The sequence below is a fragment of the Elephantulus edwardii genome, unplaced genomic scaffold (assembly GCF_000299155.1).
Source record: "Elephantulus edwardii isolate Elephantulus edwardi_28Jun2011 unplaced genomic scaffold, EleEdw1.0 scaffold00075, whole genome shotgun sequence".
Classification (NCBI taxonomy): domain Eukaryota; kingdom Metazoa; phylum Chordata; class Mammalia; order Macroscelidea; family Macroscelididae; genus Elephantulus; species Elephantulus edwardii.
The window spans coordinates 5479582-5502377 of NW_006399825.1; the positions used below are offsets into that span (position 1 = coordinate 5479582).

Genomic DNA, 22796 nt, shown 5'->3' on the forward strand with positions numbered 1-22796 from the left:
CAAACCACAGGCCTTCAGGATTGCAGCACAGCTTCTTACCACTAGGCTGCCAGGGCTCCCTGTGTCACCTGGAGGCAGATATTTATTGTTTCTGCTGCTCAGAGGGAAATATTTGATAGTGGCTAGGAGCTTCCTAATTAGATCCAATCCATAAGTCAGACTTATCCACTTGGGGTTCTAGGTTGTTGTTGTAATGTGCCGTCAAGTTGCCTGCAATTCATAGCGAGTACATACATAGTACAACAGCCCTAAACCCTGCTCTATCCTATGTCAATCTCATTGTCTCTGACACACCTACCCCTATTACTCCAGTCACTGAATCGATCCATCTCATTGAAGATCTTCCTCTCTCACGCTGTCCCTCCACCCTCCCAAGCATGTGCCTTTCTCCAAGGACTGGTCCTTCCTTGCAGCATGTCCAAAGTATGTCAGACAAAGCTTCAGAATCCTTGCCTCCAAGGAACAGCTTGGTCTTACCTTCTCTGGGATGAACACATTTGTTCTTCTAGCAATCCATGGTATATTCAATACTCTTTTCCAGCACCACAGCTCAAAGGCATCAATTCTCCTTCTATCATCCCTAGTCATTGTCCATCTCTCTGATGCATAGCATATATAATAAGTAATTGCAAAGACTGTGACCTTGATCAAGCACACCTTAGTCTCCAGACTGACATTGTTGCTCTTCAGTACTTTGGAGATGTCTCTGACAGCAGACCTTTTCCAATGCAGTTCATCTTTTAATTTCCTGGCTGCTGGTACCAAGGGTTCTGGATGCTGAAACCCTGATATATGAGCTTGTTGATCCTAGCCAAGTAACTTAGTCCCTGGAAGCATCATGTGTTGTGTGGCCCACCTCCTAGTGTTGCCTGGCTAGCACAGTAAGCAGCCGTAAACAGCATTTGTCATGTAAACTTTTTTAAAGTTCAAAAAGACATAAAGGATTCTTTAGTGTTAATTGAGTTTTAAATTATATTGAGTTTTAAAACGAATTGCAAAGCTTCCTTAACTTACAGATTTTACTGTACTATTATACAGGGATACTCACTCATTCTTTTGTAGGTTCAGTCAACCCAAGTTTACTAAATTACCCTTAAGAATTAGTCCCATTTTAAAGCTTACTTAAATTCCTTTTACCTTTTTGAGCAATATTTAGAAATTTGATGACTCAAACGCATGTTCACAAACCTAATAAGCAAATACTTCTAAACTTTTAAACATCTCTTTAAAGACTTAGGAGATGTATTAAGTAATTCATATTTAGATGTACTAAATCAAGGTTTCTTAAAACATTCAATTCTATCTGCACCCTTAGTCACGTCCACAGACACTTACCCAGATTTCAAACCACAAAAGACAGTTTCCCATTTGGAATAGAAATCACAATCAGAAACATGGGGTGTGCTGCGGGGTAGGCTGGGGGAGGGGAGGGAAAGGGGGGTAGTAAATGTGGGGATGAAATCACCAGTCCTATTCTTTTACTGTGCCAAATATTCCTCTTTCACTCATGAATACATCTGAGTTATTTTTGGCCAATCTTTTCCTAAATCTAACCCGAAAATATTAGTACTCTGGTTGTGATTTGTTAATCTTTATGTGTGTTTCAAAACCTTTTGACTGTTTAAAGTTACTCACCAACTAGTTTTATCATCCAGAGAGGCGAAGTTCATGGGTTGGAAAATTTGAGCTGAGAAAAGATTAAGGTGCTTAACACCATTGTGCCTGAGCCACTGTAGACAGACTTGCTCAGCCTTCCTGTTGGATTCCACCTGCTCTGCCAGTGGGAACCCTAAGACTGTGTTTTTCAGTTGGACTTTCATTTTAGAATCTTCATTCCCTGGGTCTTTTAAAATTCTTTATTCTCACCCAGGTCTGATCTTCAGATTAGATAAAGGGCACTCTTCATTCCCAGCCAGGTCACAGCTAAATGTCTTTAACTCCAACTCCCTTTTTTAGCAGCATCAGCCGTCATCTTAGATTTTTTCCCTCTTCCTGTTTTTCTTACCTGACTCCAGGTTAAAACACATGGTCATTTTCTAGAAAATACCTATTGTTCTTCTTTCCCCACCCCTTGTTGTTTACCATCAAGTTGAATTCGACTGGCACAGGAGGAAGTTGCCCTTCATTCTCCAGCGGAGCATCTGGTGGATTCAAACCTCACACCTTCAGGAGTACAGTGCAGCTTCTTGCCACTAGGCCACCAGATCTTCCTAATACCTTTGTCCTTGCTGTGCAGTTTTAGAAATCATTTTAGTCAATATTTAGAATCTAAAATATGGCAAGTTTTATTCAGTACTATTAAATGTGGCCCAGAGTTCAATGTATTTACCCAGTACTTCAGATATTACATTATTTTATTCTTGTTAAATTGCTTAATTTTGTCAGTAAAAGTGGACTATAAACATGATTTGGTATTTTCCCTGTTTCTGGAGTAGAACTTTTTTTGTTTCATGTCCTAATCATAATATGCTAATAGTCAATACCAACGCAAATTGTTCAATAGCTACCAACATAGAAATCTCTTAGCACATTATTTTCTAAGTTTCATGAAAGGCCTCAGGTTTCACAAACTCATTCTTTCTTCAGAAAATTATATGAAGTGCCAACACCTGTGGACTTAGGAACATTTCAGGAGAGGGTGCCCGTTCTGAAACATTGGCTACATGCTTGCTTACGGGCAGAACAACCGCAGACACTTGGCCACGCAGTGGACAGACCCATGTGAGGCCTGCTTTCGTGGAGCTTCCAGACCAGTTGAAACAACTAGGTTGCTTGGCAGCATTCAACTGCTTTAAGGAATTGGCTCAATAGGGCTTGGTTTTTAATTGTCCTTGACCCAATTCACAGGAAAAGTCAGAGCTCAGGCCTTGGAAACAGACAGAGCTTGGAGTCAAGACTCCTCTCCCAGTTTACTGGCTATGTGACCTTGAATAATTTTGTTAACTTTTCAATAGTCTGAGGTTCCTGATCAGAAAGGGGGACATACTGTCTATCACCAAGGGCTGTTGTAAAGATGAAATAAGAAAATAGCACAATATATTTTCAAAAGTGAACAGCTTGTATTTAGTACATGACTAGTCCAACCCATCTATATCACAGCGAGAAAATAGAGGTCACAGAGGTTAAGTGGCATTTCTCAGGTGACATGCCCATGCCAGCTGCATGTCTGCACCACAGATAAAGGAACTACTCATTTTTTCTTTCCCACTAAGTACAGAACTATCTGCACATACACAATCTTAAATTTATATCTCTATGTAAAAGTAATGTTTTTGCAAAAGTACTATTTTAAATTTATAAATTTTGGTGTGTGGGTTTTTTTGGTTTGGTTTTTGTTTGTTTTGTTGTTTTTTTTACATTTGCCATTTCCTGTACTTGGTATCAACTGTGGTTCCTCAATTATAGCATAAACTTCTGCCTCCTTCATGACCCCGAATACAATGCTGGAAGGACTATAGGCACTTCAGAAATATTTATTAGATGGAATTAGTGCAAGTAATTCAGTGTTTATGCTGTGGGATCCAATCCTAATGGGCATTCTAATGTAATTTCTAAAAGAGGAATGATTTTCTTGATGAGTGTATCGCACTTTTTCAGTACTATTTCTAATTAGCTTTTTTTTCCTAGTGCATTAAACCAAACACTTCACCTGTGTGATTTCATTTAGATCCACAGTAAATCCTACAAGTTGCATATGATCGCTATTGCCTGCTTTTTATAAATGAAGAACCTTGATATGTTTTCATACAGGTCTTGGATTTGCGTGTCTGTGGAACTGCCTAGATTAGTGTGTTCTTTTGAGTGGTACCTTTACTGGAAATATAGTAAGAAAATACTACTTTCCTAGTTGGAACACATATAAAAACTCTTAATTCACTGCCATTGGGTTGGATTTGACTCATAGCTACCCTTCACCCGGGTTTCCAAGGCTGTCTGTCACGTGGGAGGAGATTGCCCGTCTTTCTTCAGAGGAGCTGCCAGTGGATTCTAACTGCCACAGAGATGCAGCCTTTGGTTAGCAGGGCGATTGCCAGGGTCTGAACTATGCCACCAGCGCTCCTGATACTATGCTATAAAATACAGCAGCTGTCACAAGAGCTTCTAAAGAATGTAAAGGATCCAGCAGATGCATGAAGAGCCACTTCTTCGTCTCCTGCAATCCCTCCCTGGAATTCTGGGCTTGGACTCCGCTGTAGGACAGTGAGGAGCTCTGAGGTTTTTCATGGATTGAATAATATGGGCAAGTGCCCAACAGTGTTCCAAGAATTTAAAAGAATACATAAATCCTGTTGAGAGGAGAAAAAAAAATGCATTCCAGCATACCAGTTACTGTTTATGAAAGTGGATAAGTAATATTAATGAAGCCTTGAGTGCAGTCAAAATCTGAAGCTGTGTGTGGAGCGGTTTGCCGCTGCAGACTTCTCTGAGGAGGGTACCTTCAGACATCCTTTTTATTCTAAGTTATCTGATCAATCTTGGGATCTGCTCTTCTCGTGGTTTTTGGTTTGGTTTGGTTTTTGTTTTTTTGCTTCTGCGATTGGTATTTTTGAGGTGAAAATGTTTGCCCCCAAAAGAATATTGTTTTTTCCTTGAAGTCTGAAGGCTTTTTCATAATGGAAGGCTTTGAAATGTTAATGTGAGTCTATGTAAAGTGCGTCCTGAGACTTGCTGATGCAAAGCATTCATTTCCATGTGCATTTGCATGAGTGTAAACTCAGAATTTATTGGCGATCTTGCACCTGCATTTTTATTTTAGGACCCACTTACATCTATTCCTGCAAAATCTTTTGTTTAGTTTGAATGCCAAGTTCTGCTGAATCCAGAAGAAGAGTTAATCTTGTCATCTATGCCACAAATGATCAAGTGAGAACGTCAGACCTCCTTCACTGGACACTTGTTTGAAGTCTCTTAGCTATGTGGATCAAAACTCTTGACCTTCTTTACTAGTTAAATATGGGTCATTTGCATTTTGCATTTTTTAATCTTACATTGCTCGGAGAAAGTATCTCATTTCAGCTTCCTGCACAAGAATCTTTTTCACACACTTTAGATTTTAATCCTAGCTATATGTTCAATTTTAATGGAAAATAAATAACCTGTTAATTGATCAACAGCATGGGTCTGGGACATTTCTAAGAGGCTCCTGTAGAGAAGTGTCCATCTTTCCCTGCACATAGTTTATGGAGTGGGTTGGTTTTTTTCCTACTCACCCAGTCCTTCATTTGTTAAACATATTTGACACCCACGGTGTACAGCCACTGGGTGCCGTGGGTACAAAAAACTCCTAATACTGTCTAGGCTGTGGCCCCACAGTGATTGGAGATCCCTGCGAGCCAGGCAGTTCCAGTGCTGTCAGGTGCAGTCTGACTCCTGGGACCATCCATTGGGTTTCTGAGGCTTTAAATCTGCTTTCTCCTGGAAGCAGCTGGTGGGCTTAAACTAGTGACTTTCAGTTAGCTGCCCAGCACCTAACCTGTAAAGGTGCTGCACAGGACAGGCACTCTCTGGCACACTGGGCACCTTGTTCCATCTAAAGAGGGCAGCAGCTCCTGAGTTCTACCCTGTTCCTGCATACAGGAATTTGGTCAGAGAAGCCAGACACCCAATTTTCAGATTAAAAGCTAATTTTTAAATGTGGATAATTTCATTTTTTAATGTGTGAACCAAACAAAATATAACGTACTGTTTGGCCAAACATGATAGTGAGCCCCCTTTTGTGGCCTCTGGTCTAACTGGTGCCCTCGCATGCCATTCTTTAACACACTATGGTTGATGACAGTTCCTATACTCTCACGAAGCAGCTACGTTTGCCACTAGTTCTTTGGACTCACAGAATCCTCCAGCTTAAATCTTCCTCTGGCCAGCTACATGGTATTGTAACCGAGCGGCTGCAGGAGCCCAGGTATATAATCAAAGCATAATTAGAGTGGTCTAGCAGATGGTTAGGCTTTATGATTTGTGGATGAATTCTTTTACTGGCATAACAACGTTGTTAGCAGTATAAACACAATGTTTTGGATGGTTTTTCTTACTGTCTGGAGAATAGTTTATGGTTTGCATGAAATCTACACTCTTGGTTCATTTTATACTTCTTGTTATGCTTTGATGATGTAACTGGGTTTTGGCAGAGAAGAACAACCTCAACGAGATGGATTAACCCAGTGACTGCAGCAATGGACTCTAGGGTGGCATAGATGATGAGGATGACACAGGATAGGACAGGATTCAGACCTGTTATTCATAGGGTTGATATCAATCGTTGGTACAGAGTCCTTGTACCAAAAAGAACTGGCTGACACAGAGAAATTTAATGAAACAATGCATGATCAAGGGCCTATGGTGATGAAGGAGAAAATTCAGACTGCTGTGTAGGAATTGGACAAAAACAAGAGCCTGGGAATTAATAGGAATGCCAGTTGACATATACACCTGGACACACACCAGATTGTGCCAAGAAATCTGGAGGACAAATGCCTGGCCAACTGACAGGAAGAGATCCAAATTTATTCTGATTTTTTTTTTTAAAAGGTGACCGACAAAGTGTGTGGAAATTAGCAAGCAATATCACTAATATCACATGCAAGCAAAATCCTGCTGAAGATTATCAAAAATCAACTGGAACAGCACATTAACAAGAGCTACCAGAAATACAGGACAGGTTTAGAAGAGGCCGTGGCACTAGAGACATTTCTGCCACTGTCAGATTGATTTTGGCAGAAAGCAAAGAGTACTAGAGGAATATCTATGTTTCATTGACTATGAAAGGAATTTGGCTGAATCACAACAAATTGTGGCTAACCTTGAGAAGAATGGGAATCCCAGAACACTTGATTGTGCTCATGGGAAACCTATACTTGGACTAGGAAGCAGTCGTCAGAACAGAGTAAGGAAACATTGCATGTTCAAGTTTAGGAAAGGAGTGTGTCAGAGATGCATCCTCTCTCCATACCTTTTCAATATGTATGTGGAACATTTGAGAGGCTGGGCTTTATGAGGAAGACTCTGGCATCAGTATTGGAGGAAGACTTATAATCAACCTGCAATATCCAGATGACACAACCTTGTTTGCTGAGACTGAGAAGGATCTGAAGCATTTGCTACAAAGGTCAAGAACTGTAGTCTTCAATATGGATCGAAGCTCAACATCAAGAGGACAGATTCTCACCAGTATGCCAGTTGGCAGCACAATAATAGATGGAGAAGAGATTGAGTTTGCTAACAATTTCAGCTTGCTCAGCTCCACAGTCAACACTCTTGGCACTGCCAGAAATCAGGAAATCACTGCCAACAATCAGGAAAACAGAAGATGAATTGCATTGGGGAAGTCTGCTGTCAGGGACCTCTCCAAAGTGCTGAAGAGCCGTGATGTCAGTCTAGAGATGAAGGTATGCATGATACAGGCTATATAGTCTTTGTAAATACTTGCTATATATCAGAGAGCTGGACAATGACTAAAGATGATAAAATAAGAATGAATGTCTTTGACTTGTAGTGCTGGAGAAGAGTTTTGAACATAAAGCATGTACTTCTAAGAGAATGAACAGGTCTGTCTTGGAGAGGGTATAACCAAGTTTCTCCCTGGAGGCTAGGACTTTGAAGCTCTGTCTCACATACTTTGGGCACATGGCCAGTAGAGACCAGTCCTTGGAAAAGACATCATGCTTGGAAGAGTAGAGGGACAGCACAGGAGAAGAAGACCCTAAATGAGATGGATTGACACAATAACTGAGGTATTGAGGGAAGCTATGTTGGAGTCAGTGAGACTGGCTCAGGACAGAACATGGTTCAGAGCTATTATACATAGGGTCACTATGAGTTGCAGGTGACTTGATATAACACATAACAACAATGAGTCTTAGTCAACTTGATGACTAAAAGAGACAAACATAATCTAACAACTCTTAAAATCAGAAATCATATTGTTTGGTGGCCTAGTGGTAAGGAATTGTGCTGTCAACCCAAAGACACATGATTCAAATCTGGCAGCTGTTCTGCACGAGAAAGATGGGGAGTCTCTTCCTGTGTAATTAATTTGTCTCTGAAAAGCTGCTGGAGTGTCAGTATAAGCCAATACCAACTCAACGGTACCCAACAATAGCAATGTATTATTTGACTCTGCCTTTGCCTTAGTCTGATCTAATGAAATGGTTGATCTTTGCCCAACCCAAAATGGAATGTGAATTTGATGTACATGTTGTGTTAAGTTAAATAGGCCTCTCTCTTTCTAACACTCAAAAGTATTTGTCCAAAAAAGTTCCGTTTATAGAGAACTTGAATTAAAGAACTACAGACCTATCTCTTAGAAGATCATACCTCTTATGTAAATCTCTTTCTGTGTGCTCGTTTTTATTGTTCTGAGTTCTTAAATCCTTTAGGAAACGCACACAACATACACCTTAACCTGTGGGCTACAGTCTGTATTTGAATCTTTAGTAAATCTGACAGATGTGTGAAGATGTGACACCACAGAAATCCCCAGTGTCTAGTGTCTTCTCTTCAGGTGCAGATGCTGAAAAGTGACACCAATTCAGTCCAAACTGGTTTTGACTCACTCTTGAATGTGTCCATTGGGGACACACTGAAGAATTTTATAAGACACTCTGGCCTGGGACTTATTTTTGCAAAGTAGAAGTGTACTTGCAGAGTCTCAAAAGCTTGGTTTTGTGGGGTGGTTTGTTTGGGGGTTTTTTTTTTGGCTTTTTAAGATAAATTTTTATTTTATATTGGTTTATTTGCAATGATTGTATCCATTGTGCTTTCTTGACATGTATTTCATACAATCATTGCCATTAATATATATTTTATAAAATTAATCAACATTTACATATCCCCACCATTGCCCTTGTCTTTCCAGATCCCCACCTGATCTTTCCCATTTCCTTTACCCATCCCCCCATTCATCAAATTGTGCATCCACTCACCCATCCTCACCCCTCTGCTCCAACCCCCCTGATCCTCATACACATTTTACTAATTATCGTTCTATTTCTACAATAATGGTCTTATACAATATTTGTCCTTGTGAGACTGAGTTCACTCAGCAAAATACTTTTGTGAGGTTTTTTGGTTTGTTTTAGATTCAGAGTTAAACCATTTCTATTCTGACACGCACAAAAGTCTGTACCAATAAAATAAAATTGAAAAATTATATAAATTACAGTTTTCTTCTTCAAAATCTTAGAGTTTTATGTTTTGATTTGGTTTTATCAATACTCACAGCTAATAAAGACTTTATATCAGTGTCATTTTAATATGTCTTCCTCAGAGTGATTTGCTCTTAAGTAATTTACACATTTAGAAGTGTGGCTTAAACAGGTGAAATCAGACCCCAGTGACAAAAATGAACTAGAAGAAGGTGGGTGAGAAGTGAATCCGAGCGGTTGTGTTTGGTTTTGGGACCAGTGAATGAGGCCATATGGAAGTGGGCTGTCAGATAATAGACATGAAGAGCGAGCCCAACTCAGAAAACAGAATCGTGCTCTGAAAACGCAGTCAGTCTGTAGAGGGAGGACTGCTTCCAAGAAGTGAAGTCATTTAATATGTTTAAATCTCTGGCCCTAATGCATTATCCCTTCTTATTTGGCAGTGGAAATTCTGACTGCTCGGCAGAAGAAAGCAGAAGAACTGAAGAGACTGGCTGATCTGGCCAGTCAGATGGCAGAGATGCAGCTGGCCGAACTCAGGGCAGAAATTAAGGTCAGTTCTAAAATGTCACCGGCTGGCCCTTGAACCTCACTTTGTTGGTTTTGCATCCTTAGAGTGCCGTGCTCTGAGGAACTAGCAACCCACACGATACTCTTTCCCGAGGTTAAAAAAGAGAACACAGAAGGGTGGAGAACCTCCGGAATCACTGTCTTTAAGTACAGTGTGGTTTGGAAGATACATTATTATGGAAGAAAGGTATAGGCTGTTTTCTTAGTCAGTGAAGACTGACTCGAATAAAAGACTCAACCATGATTCTTTTCACTATATGTAATTTATGTGTATATTTTGATACAAGGCCTTTTGTTCATAGAGTTGCTATGAATTGTGCTCGACTCGACAGCAGTCAACAACATATATATAAAATACACACACATGTGAACACACACTATTATATATGACCTTAGTATAACAGCAAGAATTACACAGCATGTACTACCTGTGACCAATTCTTCCCCATAGTCCTTTTATAAGTTACTTGCTCTTTTATTAGGAATAATAACCATAAATGTGTATTTATTAGATATCTTACTTACAGCCTGTAAAGATTGACTAACCTCGGGAACAAGTAAAATTTGAAAGCAAGTGGGTGTGTGGAAGGCTGTGTGAAGAATGTGGGGTGCCTTCAGGAGAATCCTGATGGCTTGTGTAATGCAGCAGTAATTACCACACATTGTCTTCAGGGCCCTATCAGATGAATAGCCTCCAGATGTCATCAGCCTTTGTGCCACTTCACATGGAGAGAGTCTCAGTGGCGTCCACTCGGGTCAATTCATCTTTTGCTAAAGACGGGCTATGACATCTTGATTGACAGACAAACCAAGACTGCATTCAGAGAAGCAAAAATTATTTTTTTAAACCACCTTAGGGTCCAGCTACCCAAAGGATAAATGGATTCCTGGAATGCAAAAGCAAGATCTGTAACAGCACAGGGAGTTAAGGTTTTCATACATGTCTTATCCTCCTCAATCTCCTCAGCATCTCTCTCTCACGCGCGCGCACACACACACACACACACAGCACAGGGAGTTAAGGTTTTCATACATGTCTTATCCTCCTCAATCTCCTCAGCATCTCTCTCTCACGCGCGCGCACACACACACACACACACACACACACACATTCCAGCTTCTTATGCACTTGTAGAGAACTGTACGTGTTGTTTCTGTACTTTGAGTCATTTCAAAACACAGTTGCTGCTAACTTGAGAAGTTGGATTGTTTGCTCATCTGAACATAAGACTCATAGGAAGTTGCAATCCCCCTCTACCCTGATGCACCACACTCACTGCTGTAAAGTCAGTTCATCACCACCATCCTTTGGGTTCCCAAGGCCTTTTAACATGACAGGAAGTGAGTGGCCATATCTCCCTAGGAGCCCCTGGTGGATTTGAACCTCTAAAGACTCTCAACCTTTTTGTCAGCAACGCAGCTCTCTAAGGGTCTATGCTGCCAGAGTGGCCCATCCTGATTGGGCAAGGGGAACCCACAGGAAAGAAGTGCTCCCCTCAGAGTACTTAGACGCTCTCAGTGTCCTCCTCTTCCACCTTCAGTCTTTAGATTTTACTGCCTCTCCCAACCCAGGGTTATCACAGTGCTTCCACCGTCTTCCTCCAGCCTTGTCATTTACCTGGACTTACAGCCCTGCAGCTGGTCTGGTCTCCCTCGGTATGGCTCGCTTGCCCTTCAGAATAACATCCACAACTGGGATTCATTATTTCCCTACAGGGCTCTCAGCTTGTTAAAACATCAAATGAAGATTATGAAGTTGCCTGCTTCCTGTTTTACTGAAAGCTACTATCTTTCAAGTTTAATTTCTGCCTGTCAGAAATCCCACTCATCATTAAATGGTAAATGGCATAGGCTTTGGAGTGAACCCATCCAGCTTCAGAATTTTCTACTTTTGTGGCTTTGAATAAAATCACTTACTCTCTTAGATTCATAAAACCTCAATTCTCCCAACTATGAAGAAGAGATCATAATATCACTGTCTTCTTATAATGCAGTCCAATGAAAGGGAGATTATCTTGAGAATTTGGCTAGTATCTGGCACATGTTACATTTGTGTAATGTTACAGCTCTGATATAAGTCTTTCACCATTCCTTTAGTAGGAAGTCATTTCTTACTCATATTCTTAAAGCTCCTACTACATTCTACCTTGCATTGTGTTTAGTGTGTTTGCCTCCTTTGCCATGTAATGTTAAACTCCCTGTTAAACTTGGAGAAGGAGTGTGTCATAGTTATTTCTGTATCTCACTCGTCCATCTACACATCGATCTTAATTTTAAATATGTTTGTCAGGGGAGGGTATCTCCCACTTGAATTAACAGCACTGAAAACTCCCCCCATTCAAGATAATGATTTCTAAATCTTTAAAAAATCCAGCTTCTCTGTAAATGTTAAAATCACAATTAAAATAAAATTTTATTATTTTTTTTTTAAAGAGGCGTTTTGGTGGTATAGTCCTTAGGGACATCTAAACTTAACAGCTAAATTAAAAGTCCTCTCTGCCTCTCTGACAGTTCAGATACACGAGTAACTGAGGGAGAGGCAGTCTCCTCCTGTGATCTTCAGCCCCTAAAAACCCACTGGAGGGTCAGTTCTGAGTCAGTTCCAACTCGACAGCAGTGACTAAGTGGCTCGGTGAATGCTTTGTTAAAATACAGATGAGTACTCAGGAAAGATGACATTTTTCCTTGACAGTTAATCCATCAGCAGTTGATTGGCCAGATGAGGAAGGTCCCACAGGAAGACAGCCCAGACAGTTGTAACAGCTGGGAAATGCTAGGAGAAGGGAAACCAGTGTTCATCCCATGGCCACCTTTTTGTGTCAGAGAAGATCTGTGGTCCGTGTGGTTTCCATTGGCTGATGTTGTTGGAAGTAGATTGCCAGGTTTTTCCTCCAAGGTGCCTCTGATGGACCTGAACTTCCAGTGCTTTGGTGAGTGGTTGCATTCATTAACCATTAATAAACCAAGGATCCAGAAGATGCTTCCAAACATACATTTTGTATCACAATTTTGCCTCAGACCAGGTGGAGAAAGACGAGACCCACAGAACAAGAAGGTGATCATGCCCCCAGCAGAATGGAGCTGCAAGGGGACAGGCCCATGTGGCCAGTGCCATGGTGGGCACACAGCAAAGCAGGGTGAATGACATGCCAGAGACCTGGGCTCGCTCTCTAACTTCAGGGCTCTTGTTTTTCCTCTCTTTCCTCCAGCACTTTGTGAGCGAGCGTAAATATGACGAAGAGCTCGGGAAAGCTGCCCGATTCTCCTGTGACATTGAACAGCTCAAGGCCCAAATCATGCTCTGCGGAGAAAGTGAGTTTTGCATACTTGCTAAATAATTCTTTGTGAGTAAGCTCCAGGCTCTTCAGAGTTGATGTTGGAAATGTCAGGTGTGCTGCCTCCAGGGGACTAAAGTGAGGTCTAAAGATGTTTAATGATCAAAGGTCAGGACACAAGTCACTAGAAATGTCAAGATGTGAACTTAGAGTCTTCAAATGCCACTGCCCATCAGTAAATCCCCAGGTTTTATTAAGCGGAACAGAACAGGTCAACTAGTTTATACCTTTTGCAAAATTATTTTAAGCACTGCAAGATAAACGGCTCCTCTGATTTCAAACAACTCCCACTCTGCGGAGACCTGTTCCATCAGAGTGAGGCTTCCAGCGTCTGGAAACAGTCAGCTATTGTGAAGGGCCCAGCTGCTGTGCACACGGCTCAGCAGTGTCCTGGGCCGGCGTCCACCCTGTGCCACGTGAAGGCTGCGGATAATGCAGGGCTTCACTTCAGCCATTAGCTTTCGCCTTAATTAGAGCAGCTAATATGCAGCGAACTGGCAGGGAATGCTTCTCCCAAATCCAGCCCACCCACCTAGGAGGCAGGAATGACACTAACACAGCTTGAAGGACAGCCGGACGAAGGACAGATGAGGGACGTGGAAAACCCATCGTGTGGCTCACAGTGGGACACTAAACACTGAAATTTGGCTACATTTTCCCCTTCTTTCTGAAGGTTACAGAACACTATTTATTAGGTAGAACTATGTTACTTTTGTGTTATTTTAATGTACATATAAACATAGTCCTTTTCTAAAAATTACCATGTAAATGATATAGTAAATATATATGTAATTATACTACAAGTTATAATTTCCTGTACTGTACAACATATGTATATAGTAATGTAATTTGTTCTTATCACTTCATAAGAGGTAGACATTTTTTCTTGTCAATGTACTTAACTGATAATGTATCTAAATATCATTTATGCAACCATTCCCATGATTAGAGACATGTAGATTGCTGCTGGGTTTTCACCATTAAAAATAACGCTGATGTGAGTGCCCTTGTTTGCCCAGCCTTGGCAAGTGTCTGGATATATGATTACACTTTTCATAAATTGACTCCCTTTTTTTCACCCCCTCTATGCCTCCTCCTGTCTTACCCATTTGCCATTCTCCATCCTAGCTTTTGCCTCACGTCTAAAAGCCCAGTCATTCTGCCTCACAGCTGGAAATGTAACTGTAACTGCCCTTCCTCGTTTCCATTTCAGTCTGATGATGGGCTAGACATTAATGCTTGGTGACTCTCATTAACCGTTCTAGGTGGCAGAGAGAGGGGCACCTTCACCCACTTTCTTCCCAGACAGTTCAAGTGCCACCTAGTGGAAGGAACCACCCCTTTCCTAAGCACATGTGTCCTCTTTTTCTGACATTTGCAGATTTCCTTCAGAGATAAGCCTCCGCAGACCTTCTGCCCAGCTTTGTTGAGAGCACATTAAGAGACCACAGCTGGAACCATAGTGTGACTCCTATTCCTGAGCTAGAAATAATAGCTAATAAGGGGAAGGAGTGACCCCAATGAAGTGAAAAGCGCCAGAGCCACCCAGATCCCCCCGTGCTGTTGGACACCCCCTGAATCGCTGTCAGACTGTTCCTTTCAAAAGAAGAGACTGGAGCTAGGTCCTTGTCCTTTCTGTTTCCCGTGTCCTGTGACTCTGTGACGAGTGTGCTAGTCACTCCTAATCCTCTAGAAAAACGCTTGGGATTAGGTCTGATCCAACCAGGAGTGGCAGAGAAAATTGCTTTTAGAAATTGGTGAGTTTTTAAGGTTCAGGGAAAGGGCTCGCTGACCAGCCTAGCAGCTTGGTTTTGGGGACCCGTGAGAGGGAGACCCATGTCTTTCCCCTGGAGTGGATTCCCTTTACCCCCTCCTTAGCATAATCACTTCCCAACTCTCCACTCCCAGACCAGCAGGAAGGACTGGGCATCCCAGTCATTGAGTCAGGCTGCTTGGGTGCTACTAGAGGGCCGTCTGATTACCCACACTGCCTTTAGCTTTTGGCTGGATGCCAATTGGCAGTGGAGGTGTAGAAGCTGGGGTTGCTAAAAGGCTTGATGATGGCCTAGAGGTAAGGACTTGCACTGACAGCTCAAAAGAAGACAGTTCAAATCCACTATCTGCTCCATGGAATAAGAATGAGCAGTCTCTTCCCTTACAATTAACTGCCTCTGAAAACCTGCTGGAGGGTCAGCAGTGGTTTGGTTCACACTAGACAATGCACACCGCCAACAAAAGGCCTGATAATGCAGTTTGTGTAAAAACTATAGGGTGCCCCTGGAACTGGCAGGCCCAGTCCTATCTTGGGGACATGCATGGCCTAGGGGAGCAAAACCCCTGCCACCCACCCAGTGCTCTTGAGGCCATGGGTCTCTTGGCAGGCCAGCATGTCAGCGTGCCTTTCTGGGTCTCTGCAATTCCAGCATGTTGAGGGGCCTGGTGGAAATGTTGTGGACCCAAGATCAGAGGGGTCACAGGCGGGGCCTAAGAGGGCCCCTCCAGGTTTGTTTGTTTTTTTTCCTGCTTTCCTTGATGAGTTCTCAGCCCAGGGAACATTTCTCGGGCTGCTAAGAGGTGTCTGTCTCGTGCACATACGCTCTGCACAGCACGCTGCGTCTCAGCTCAGCCCCTCTTGGGAAGTTTGGTGGTCTCTGAACCTCAGGACGCCCCCTTTGCTCATGGGCAGCTGTGTGGATGGGGAGCCCATGACAGCCCATGTACTTTGTTGTTGCAGTTACACATCCAAAGAACAATTACTCCTCAAGAACTCCCTGCAGCTCCCTGCTGCCTCTGCTGAACTCTCACACAGCAGCCTTGGGGAAACAGAGCAGCTTTTCCCGCAAACCGCCCAGTCACAAGCCCTCCGAGGGGAAAGCTGCAAACCCGAAAATGACGAGCAGTCTCCCCAACACCACCGACACCTCTCACCAGACCATGCCGACCAGCAAGCAGGTACGACGCTCGGGTGGAGGGGCACCTTCAGGGGCTCGCGGACATCGGTCCGTGATGCCAGAGGGAGAAAACACTCATTTCAGGAGGAAGAACACAGAGCCAGAAACTGCTAGATGTTGGGGTCACAGCCGGGGCTCACCCCTCACAGCACAGTCTGGCCTCCAGGAAGTTCTCATCTCAGCTTGTCTGCATTCCACATTTCCTACCTGGAGGAAATAGCCTTACACTCTTGACAGCATAGTAAAGAGTCCACCAAAGTGCGATCCCTATAACTGGCCCACACTTGAAAGGACCCATGCAGGTATAGGATCAAGCTTTAACACCTGGCCACTGCACCAGAGGGAGTGGAAATCAGACACTATTTTTTTCCCCCCAAAAAATCATCCCCTTCTGTGTTGAATTTGTCAACTAGAGGTCAAAGTTAGTTCAGATTGTTTTTCTTCTCTTGGACTTTCTGACAAGGGAATACATTTCCAAATGACATTATTTGTTCTAACCAGCTCTGACCACGGAAAAGACAAGTTCCCAAAGGACAGTGTTCTCTCTTTTTTGTGCCTCTCCACCGTATCCTTGAGAGAAATTGTCCCGATCATTAAAAGATAAACAAGAAATATGACCTGGTGACATTAGATGCTGGGCATGCTATAAAAATACTTTTTAGGATCTCTAAGAGACTTTTCTTTCAGTATTCCAAAGCAATGGCATCCTAGCCCTGTTGGGTTCTGTGGTCTCTGTCTTGTAGCTTGCCCATTAATGACACCGGCAGGCATTTCTTGTGCTCTGAAAATCTCGATGCACTTCAGTACAGCACTCTCTTCACAGATTGAAAATCATAATCCCACCTGTTTTACTTATGGTCTAAATACATCCTTTGTCCTTTGCACATTATCATGCATACGAAAATTTAGTTTAAGACTTTACATTTCACAATTTTTTTTAAAATAAGCAAAGGAGGTTAAACTGGAGGTTATCTATATTGACACCTTTTCAGGTCAGTCTTACTGTTTTTGGCAAAGCATTTTAAGTTCATTCATTTAAGTTGAAAGATACATCTAATCCAGCATCCTCCATATCTAAATTAAACCCTTGGCCCATGCCCTGTTCTTCAGTGGAAGCAAAGAGAGGTTCCCTCTCAGAACCTGCATTCTGCGCTACAGAATGTTTTACAAGGATCTGGAGTTTTCAAGTGACTCGAGGCTGCGCTCAGGCACTTCTGTGCTGCTTCCCTGGGCATGTCATCTGAGGGCTGAGCAAGCTGCTGGTTTTCACATGCAGAATCAGGCAAGGTTTCATTCTGCTGCTGCTGCTTGTTGTTGTTGGGTACCAGGTCGACTGTGGACCTGTGACTCACAGTGAGTCACAGCAGGTCTGAGCCTTGCCTGTCCTGCAATGTCCTCATCTCTGACGTGCTCCAGTCCCCTTACAGTCACGCTGTCTGTCCATCTTGTAAAGAGTCTTCCTCTCTTTCTCTGACCCTCCACCTTTTCCAGAATGATATCTTTTTCCATTGACTGACCCCTCCTGCCCAAATTATGTGAGAATATGTTTCCTCATCCTTGCCCCTGAGGGACACCCTTCTTGTCCTTCCTCCGAGACAGACTTGTTTGTGCTTTCGGCAGTATTCAGTAGTTTTTTCTGCACCACAATTCAAAGACATCACCTCTTCTTCTGTCTTACTTATTAATTGTCCAACTTCCAGATGCAATAGGACACAATTGAAAAAAAGCCTTCATTTGGATTGTGTGCATCTAAATATTTAAACTGGCTTCCTTGCTCGCTGTTAGCATTTTGGAGAGGTCTTTGAAAGCAGATTTTGTTTCCAATCAGCACATCTTTTGATTTCTTCACTGCTGCCACCATGGGTATAGATTGTGAATCCAGGTAAAATGAAACTGTTAATAACATCATCTTTTCCCTATCATGATGTTGCCTGTTGGCTCAGTGACAAAGATTTTTGTTTTCTTGATATTGGGATTTAATCCATATTGATCTTCTAAAATAAGTGCTTCAGGTCTTCACTTTCTGCAAGCAAGATGTGTCATCTGCATAATGCAAGTCATTGATGATTTTTCCTCCACTCCTGGTGCCACAATCTTCTTCATATACTCTAGCTTCTCAAATTATGTGCTCAGCATACAGGTTGAATAGGAATGGAGAAAGGATACGACTCTAATGCAAACTTTTCCTGATTTTAAACCATGCAGTGTTTCCTTGTTCTGTTCTGACAGCTTCTTCTTGGTTTGTGTATCATTTTGTATGAGCACAGATACGTACTGTTGTGCATAGGGTCACTGAGTCAGACATGACTTGACATTAAGGCTCGAATGAGTATCCATATTCATGAGTATGAGGCACTCTTACAGTGTGGAGCAGAGCCAAAGGTGGGCGAGGAGGCCAGAAAACCTGTCTCTCTCAATCCTTCCATTTTGGCACAGAACTTGAAGAGTTCAAGGTGTCTGTAATTGATCCTGGCTGTCTCTGTCCTTGTGGTTGTTGTTGTTAGGTTCCTGTAAAGTCCACCATGACTCTTAGTGATGCTGCCAGTAACAGATCTGAGCGTTGCCCTGTCCTGTGCCATCATCACCATCTCTGCTATCGTCACTTGAGCTCATTAATACAGTCACTGTGTCAGTCCGTCTCATTGAAGGTTGGCTTGGCTGACCCTCCACCATTCCAAGCGTGAAGTCTTTCTCCAAGGACTGGCCTCTCTTAGCAACATGCCCAAAGTATGAGAGACTAAGTTTCACCATATTTGTCAGAGTAGATGGATGGATGGATGGATGGATGGATGGATGGATGGATGGATGGATGGATGGATGGATGGATGGATGAATAGATAGATAGATAGATAGATAGATAGATAGATAGATAGATAGATAGATAGATAATTTTTATATATGTTACCCTATATGTACAATGGTTAGATGAGCTTCCAGATTGATTCATGTTGTGAAGCAGGAGGAGCATCCACTTCCTAAACTAGGTGCCTCTGGAAACTCTACAAACACTCTTATAAATGTACAGAAAAGATGATGTTAATCATAGAAAAAAGCTCAGGTCTTTTGTACAAAGCTTACTCTGAGTCATTCAACTCAACAACACTTAACCATTGCTAAATGAGACTAATGCTGTTATATCTTGGGAGGAGCATTCTCCCACTTTGCACATCACTCTTTGTCAATGTACTATATGAGGTAATCTGGGTTTGCTATGATGCTGAACCTTGTGTCATGGGAATATCAAATACCAGAACGGTTTCCCATTGTGGACAGTGTTTGATGGAACTCCCAGTTGTAAAACAGGTTGGGAAACAGGAGTGGTATCCACTTCCTAAACCACATGCCCCTGGAAGCTCTGTGAACTTGGAGAAACAAAGATAGCTGTGGAAAGGCATCTTTTGCTCATAGAGTCGCTATGAGTCGACCTCAACTCAACAACAATCAACAACAACAACTTTTTAGTAATATATATATATATATATATTAGTAATATATAAGTATGCCTGAGTAATGGTGGCACAGTGATTAAAGTGCCTGGCTGCTGACCCAAAGGCTGGTAGTTTGAAACTACCAGGAGCTCATGAGACAAAGATGTGGCAGTCTGCTTCCATAAAGATTTACAACCTTGGCTTTCTACGAAGATGGCGCCGAAAGCTAAGAAGGAAGCCCCTGCCCCTCCCAAAACTGAAGCCAAAGCAAAGGCATTAAAGGCCAAGAAGGCAGTCCTAAAGGGCGTCCACAGCCAAAAAAAAAGAAGATCCGCACGTCACCCACGTCCCGGCGGCCTAAGACGCTAGGACTCCGAAGGCAGCCCAAATACCCCCGGAAGAGCACCCCCAAGAGAAACAAGCTTGACCACTATGCCATCATCAAATTTCCCCTGACCACTGAGTCAGCTATGAAGAAGATAACAGCACACTTGTGTTCATTGTGGATGTCAAGGCAAATAAGCACCAAATTAAACAAGCTGTAAAGAAGCTCTATGACATTGACGTGGCCAGATGGAGAGAAGAAGGCCTATGTTCGACTTGCTCCTGATTATGATGCTTTGGATGTTGCCAATAAAATTGGGATCATCTAAACTGAGTCCAGCGGACTAATTCTAAATACAAATTTTTCTCACCATAAAAAAAAAAATTATTTACAACCTTGGAAACTGTATGGAGTGAGAGGCCTTTTCACTAAGACACTTCAGAATTGTTGGCTGAGAACCACAAGAACTTCTCCAAAGGAATACTGAAGGTACACATGTTGCCTCCACGTCCCCCACGCTCTACTGGATACACCTTAACCCTGTACTTTCCCAAGACTGTACTTGTGATGAGATGTTGGTTTTTATATAAAATAGAAAACCTGCTTTAGAGAAGAAAAAATTTAAGTAAAATTTTGCCATTTTCTACATATATTTATTTAAGGTTCATTTAGTGTTGTCCCTGGGAAAAGACGTCATACTGAGCAAAGTAGAGAGTCAAAAAAAGAAGCAAGCTTTTAGTGAGATGGGTTGACACAGTGACTGCGGAAACGGGCCTGAGCACAGCAACGATTGTGAGGACAGCGCAGGACGGGGCAGGGGAGTGGTGTGTCGTTCGGGGATCCCGGCACTCCACGTCAGAGCCACCAACAGCAACATAGTATCTTCCACTAGAGCCCCAGAAGTTCTCGTGCTCTTACCTTCTCTTTGGTTTTATTTCCAGTTTATTATAGCTCTCCTTTTGTGTAGTTCTTGTTTGTTTGACTTGTGTAAAGCAGCCCTATAGTAGTACAATGATTAAGCACCTGGATGCAAACTGAGAGGCTGATGGTTCAAATCCACCCAGCAGCTCCATGGGAGAAAAAAATTGAAAAACCGAAACCAAGTCCATGATCATCATGCTGATTCCAAGTCACAGCAACCCTGTAGGACAAAGAATTATCTCATGACGTTTCAAAGGCTTTCAGTCTTTACAGCAGACTGCCATGTCTTATCCACCTTGACTCCAGGGCACCTCAATAAAGATTATAGCCCAGGAGACCCCGCAGGGCAGGTGTACTCCCTACTGTAGGGTCATCATGAGTTGGCAGCACACAGCAGCAATAACATGCCTTCGAAGCTCTTTCAACATCAAGTCATATTCTTTAAGTTCCATTTACAGCAGCCTACTAATCTTTTTTTCACTTTTTAATTATGATCTGAGTAGACATTTATTGCATATTCTTGGTTTTCAATCATTTGTGCATATTTTTATAATAGCATTAATTACAATACTACATTGTCTAATTGTCCACTCATTCCCTATTGTCTTTCACTCTACCCGTATTAATAAGTATTGTTTATCCATTAACCAGTTTTCTACTTCTCCCCTCTCCCTTCCTTGCTAACTATTCTAGTATTTTATTTTGTCTGTGTATAAACCTTTCTTTTTATAATAGTGGCCTTAGAAAGTATTTGTCCTTTTGTGACTGACTCATTTCACTCAGCATACTGTTCTCTGTGTTCATCGTGTTTCATGAAGTCTTCGTTGTTTTTCAGTGTTGCATACCACTGTGCAGATAAGCCATTGTTTCTCTGTCCTTTGATTGATGGACACTTGGGTTGTTTCCCACTCTTTGCTACTGTGAATAATGCTTCATTAAACATATGTGCATATATCTGTTTGTGTCCCAACTCTTATTTCTTTAGGATTTATACCTAGTAGTAGAATAGATGAAGTAAATGGTATTTCAATTTTCAACTTTTTAATGTAACATCAGACTGCTTTACACAGTGCTTACACTATTTTGCATCCCACCAGCAGTGTTGAAACTTCCGATCTCAACACCCTTTCACCATAATTTCTTGTTCACTAACTTGCTGAGCTTTTCTATATTGTTGCTGGGCTAAAGTGGTATCTCACTATTGTCTTGTTGTGCTTCTCTTTAATAGGCAGTGATTTTGAACATTCTTTCATAGAAGCATTGACCATCTAAATGTCCTCTTTGGTGAAAAGGGTTTCCAAATCTTATGGCCATTTTGGACATGCATTGTTTTATCTTTTTCTGTTTGAGTTGTTGGCATTCTTTATAGGTTTGTGATCCCTTTGGCAGCTGTATTATTACCAAATGTTTTACCCACTCTTTGGGTTCTCTCTTTACTTTTTTGCAAAAAAATTTTAAAGTATTCAAGTATTCCATTTTTAGAATGTACCATTTATTTGTGCTCACTTCAGGATGGCACGCAAATTCATGAAGTGTTCCATATTTTTGAGATTAGAACAGCATAGAGCAGGGTTTAGGGCTGCTGTACATAGGGTCACTATGAGTCACAGGCAACTCGACAGCACATAACAACAGCAGCAACCACCATTAGTTTATTTACCCTCTTCTGATTTTGCATTTTTTACTTATATTTGATAGTCTCTTTATGCTGTGGATTAAGGTTCCTAAATTTGTGTGTATTTTTTCCCAGTGACCTTTATAGTTGTCCCTTTAAGACTGAGGATTTTCTCCATTCCATCAATTTGCCTGTGCTGGCTCTATGAAGTGCCATGAGAACAATCTTAGAGGCAGTGCAGCCTTAAAAGCAAGCGTGCTGAAACTTCGTCTCATATACTTCGGGCATGTTAGCAGGAGGGGCCAGGCCTTGGGAAAGGCAGAAAGTTAGCACGTGAGACCAAGACCCTCAGCGGAAGGCCTGGCTGAGAGCCTGCAGCGATGGAATTGAGCGTGGGAGACCATGGGACAGGGAGACCACGGGACAGGGAGAGCATGCGACAGGGCGGCAGTCAGCTCTGTTGTCCAGGGGCCTGCTATCAGCTGCTGCGGAGCCAGCGGCACCTAAC

General features: G+C 42.2%; 1 protein-coding gene across 2 annotated transcripts in view; it reads left to right on the forward strand.

Annotated features, from left to right (window-relative positions):
- SPATS2L (spermatogenesis associated, serine-rich 2-like) overlaps positions 1–22796 on the forward strand; it is a 113734-nt gene that overhangs the window by 89889 nt on the left and 1049 nt on the right. For both annotated transcript variants that reach the window (XM_006889074.1, XM_006889075.1), the window contains 3 exons: positions 9587–9696; positions 12923–13025; positions 15783–16000. In XM_006889074.1, the coding sequence (XP_006889136.1) occupies positions 9587–9696; positions 12923–13025; positions 15783–16000 (431 nt within the window). The remainder of the gene's footprint in view (positions 1–9586; positions 9697–12922; positions 13026–15782; positions 16001–22796) is intronic.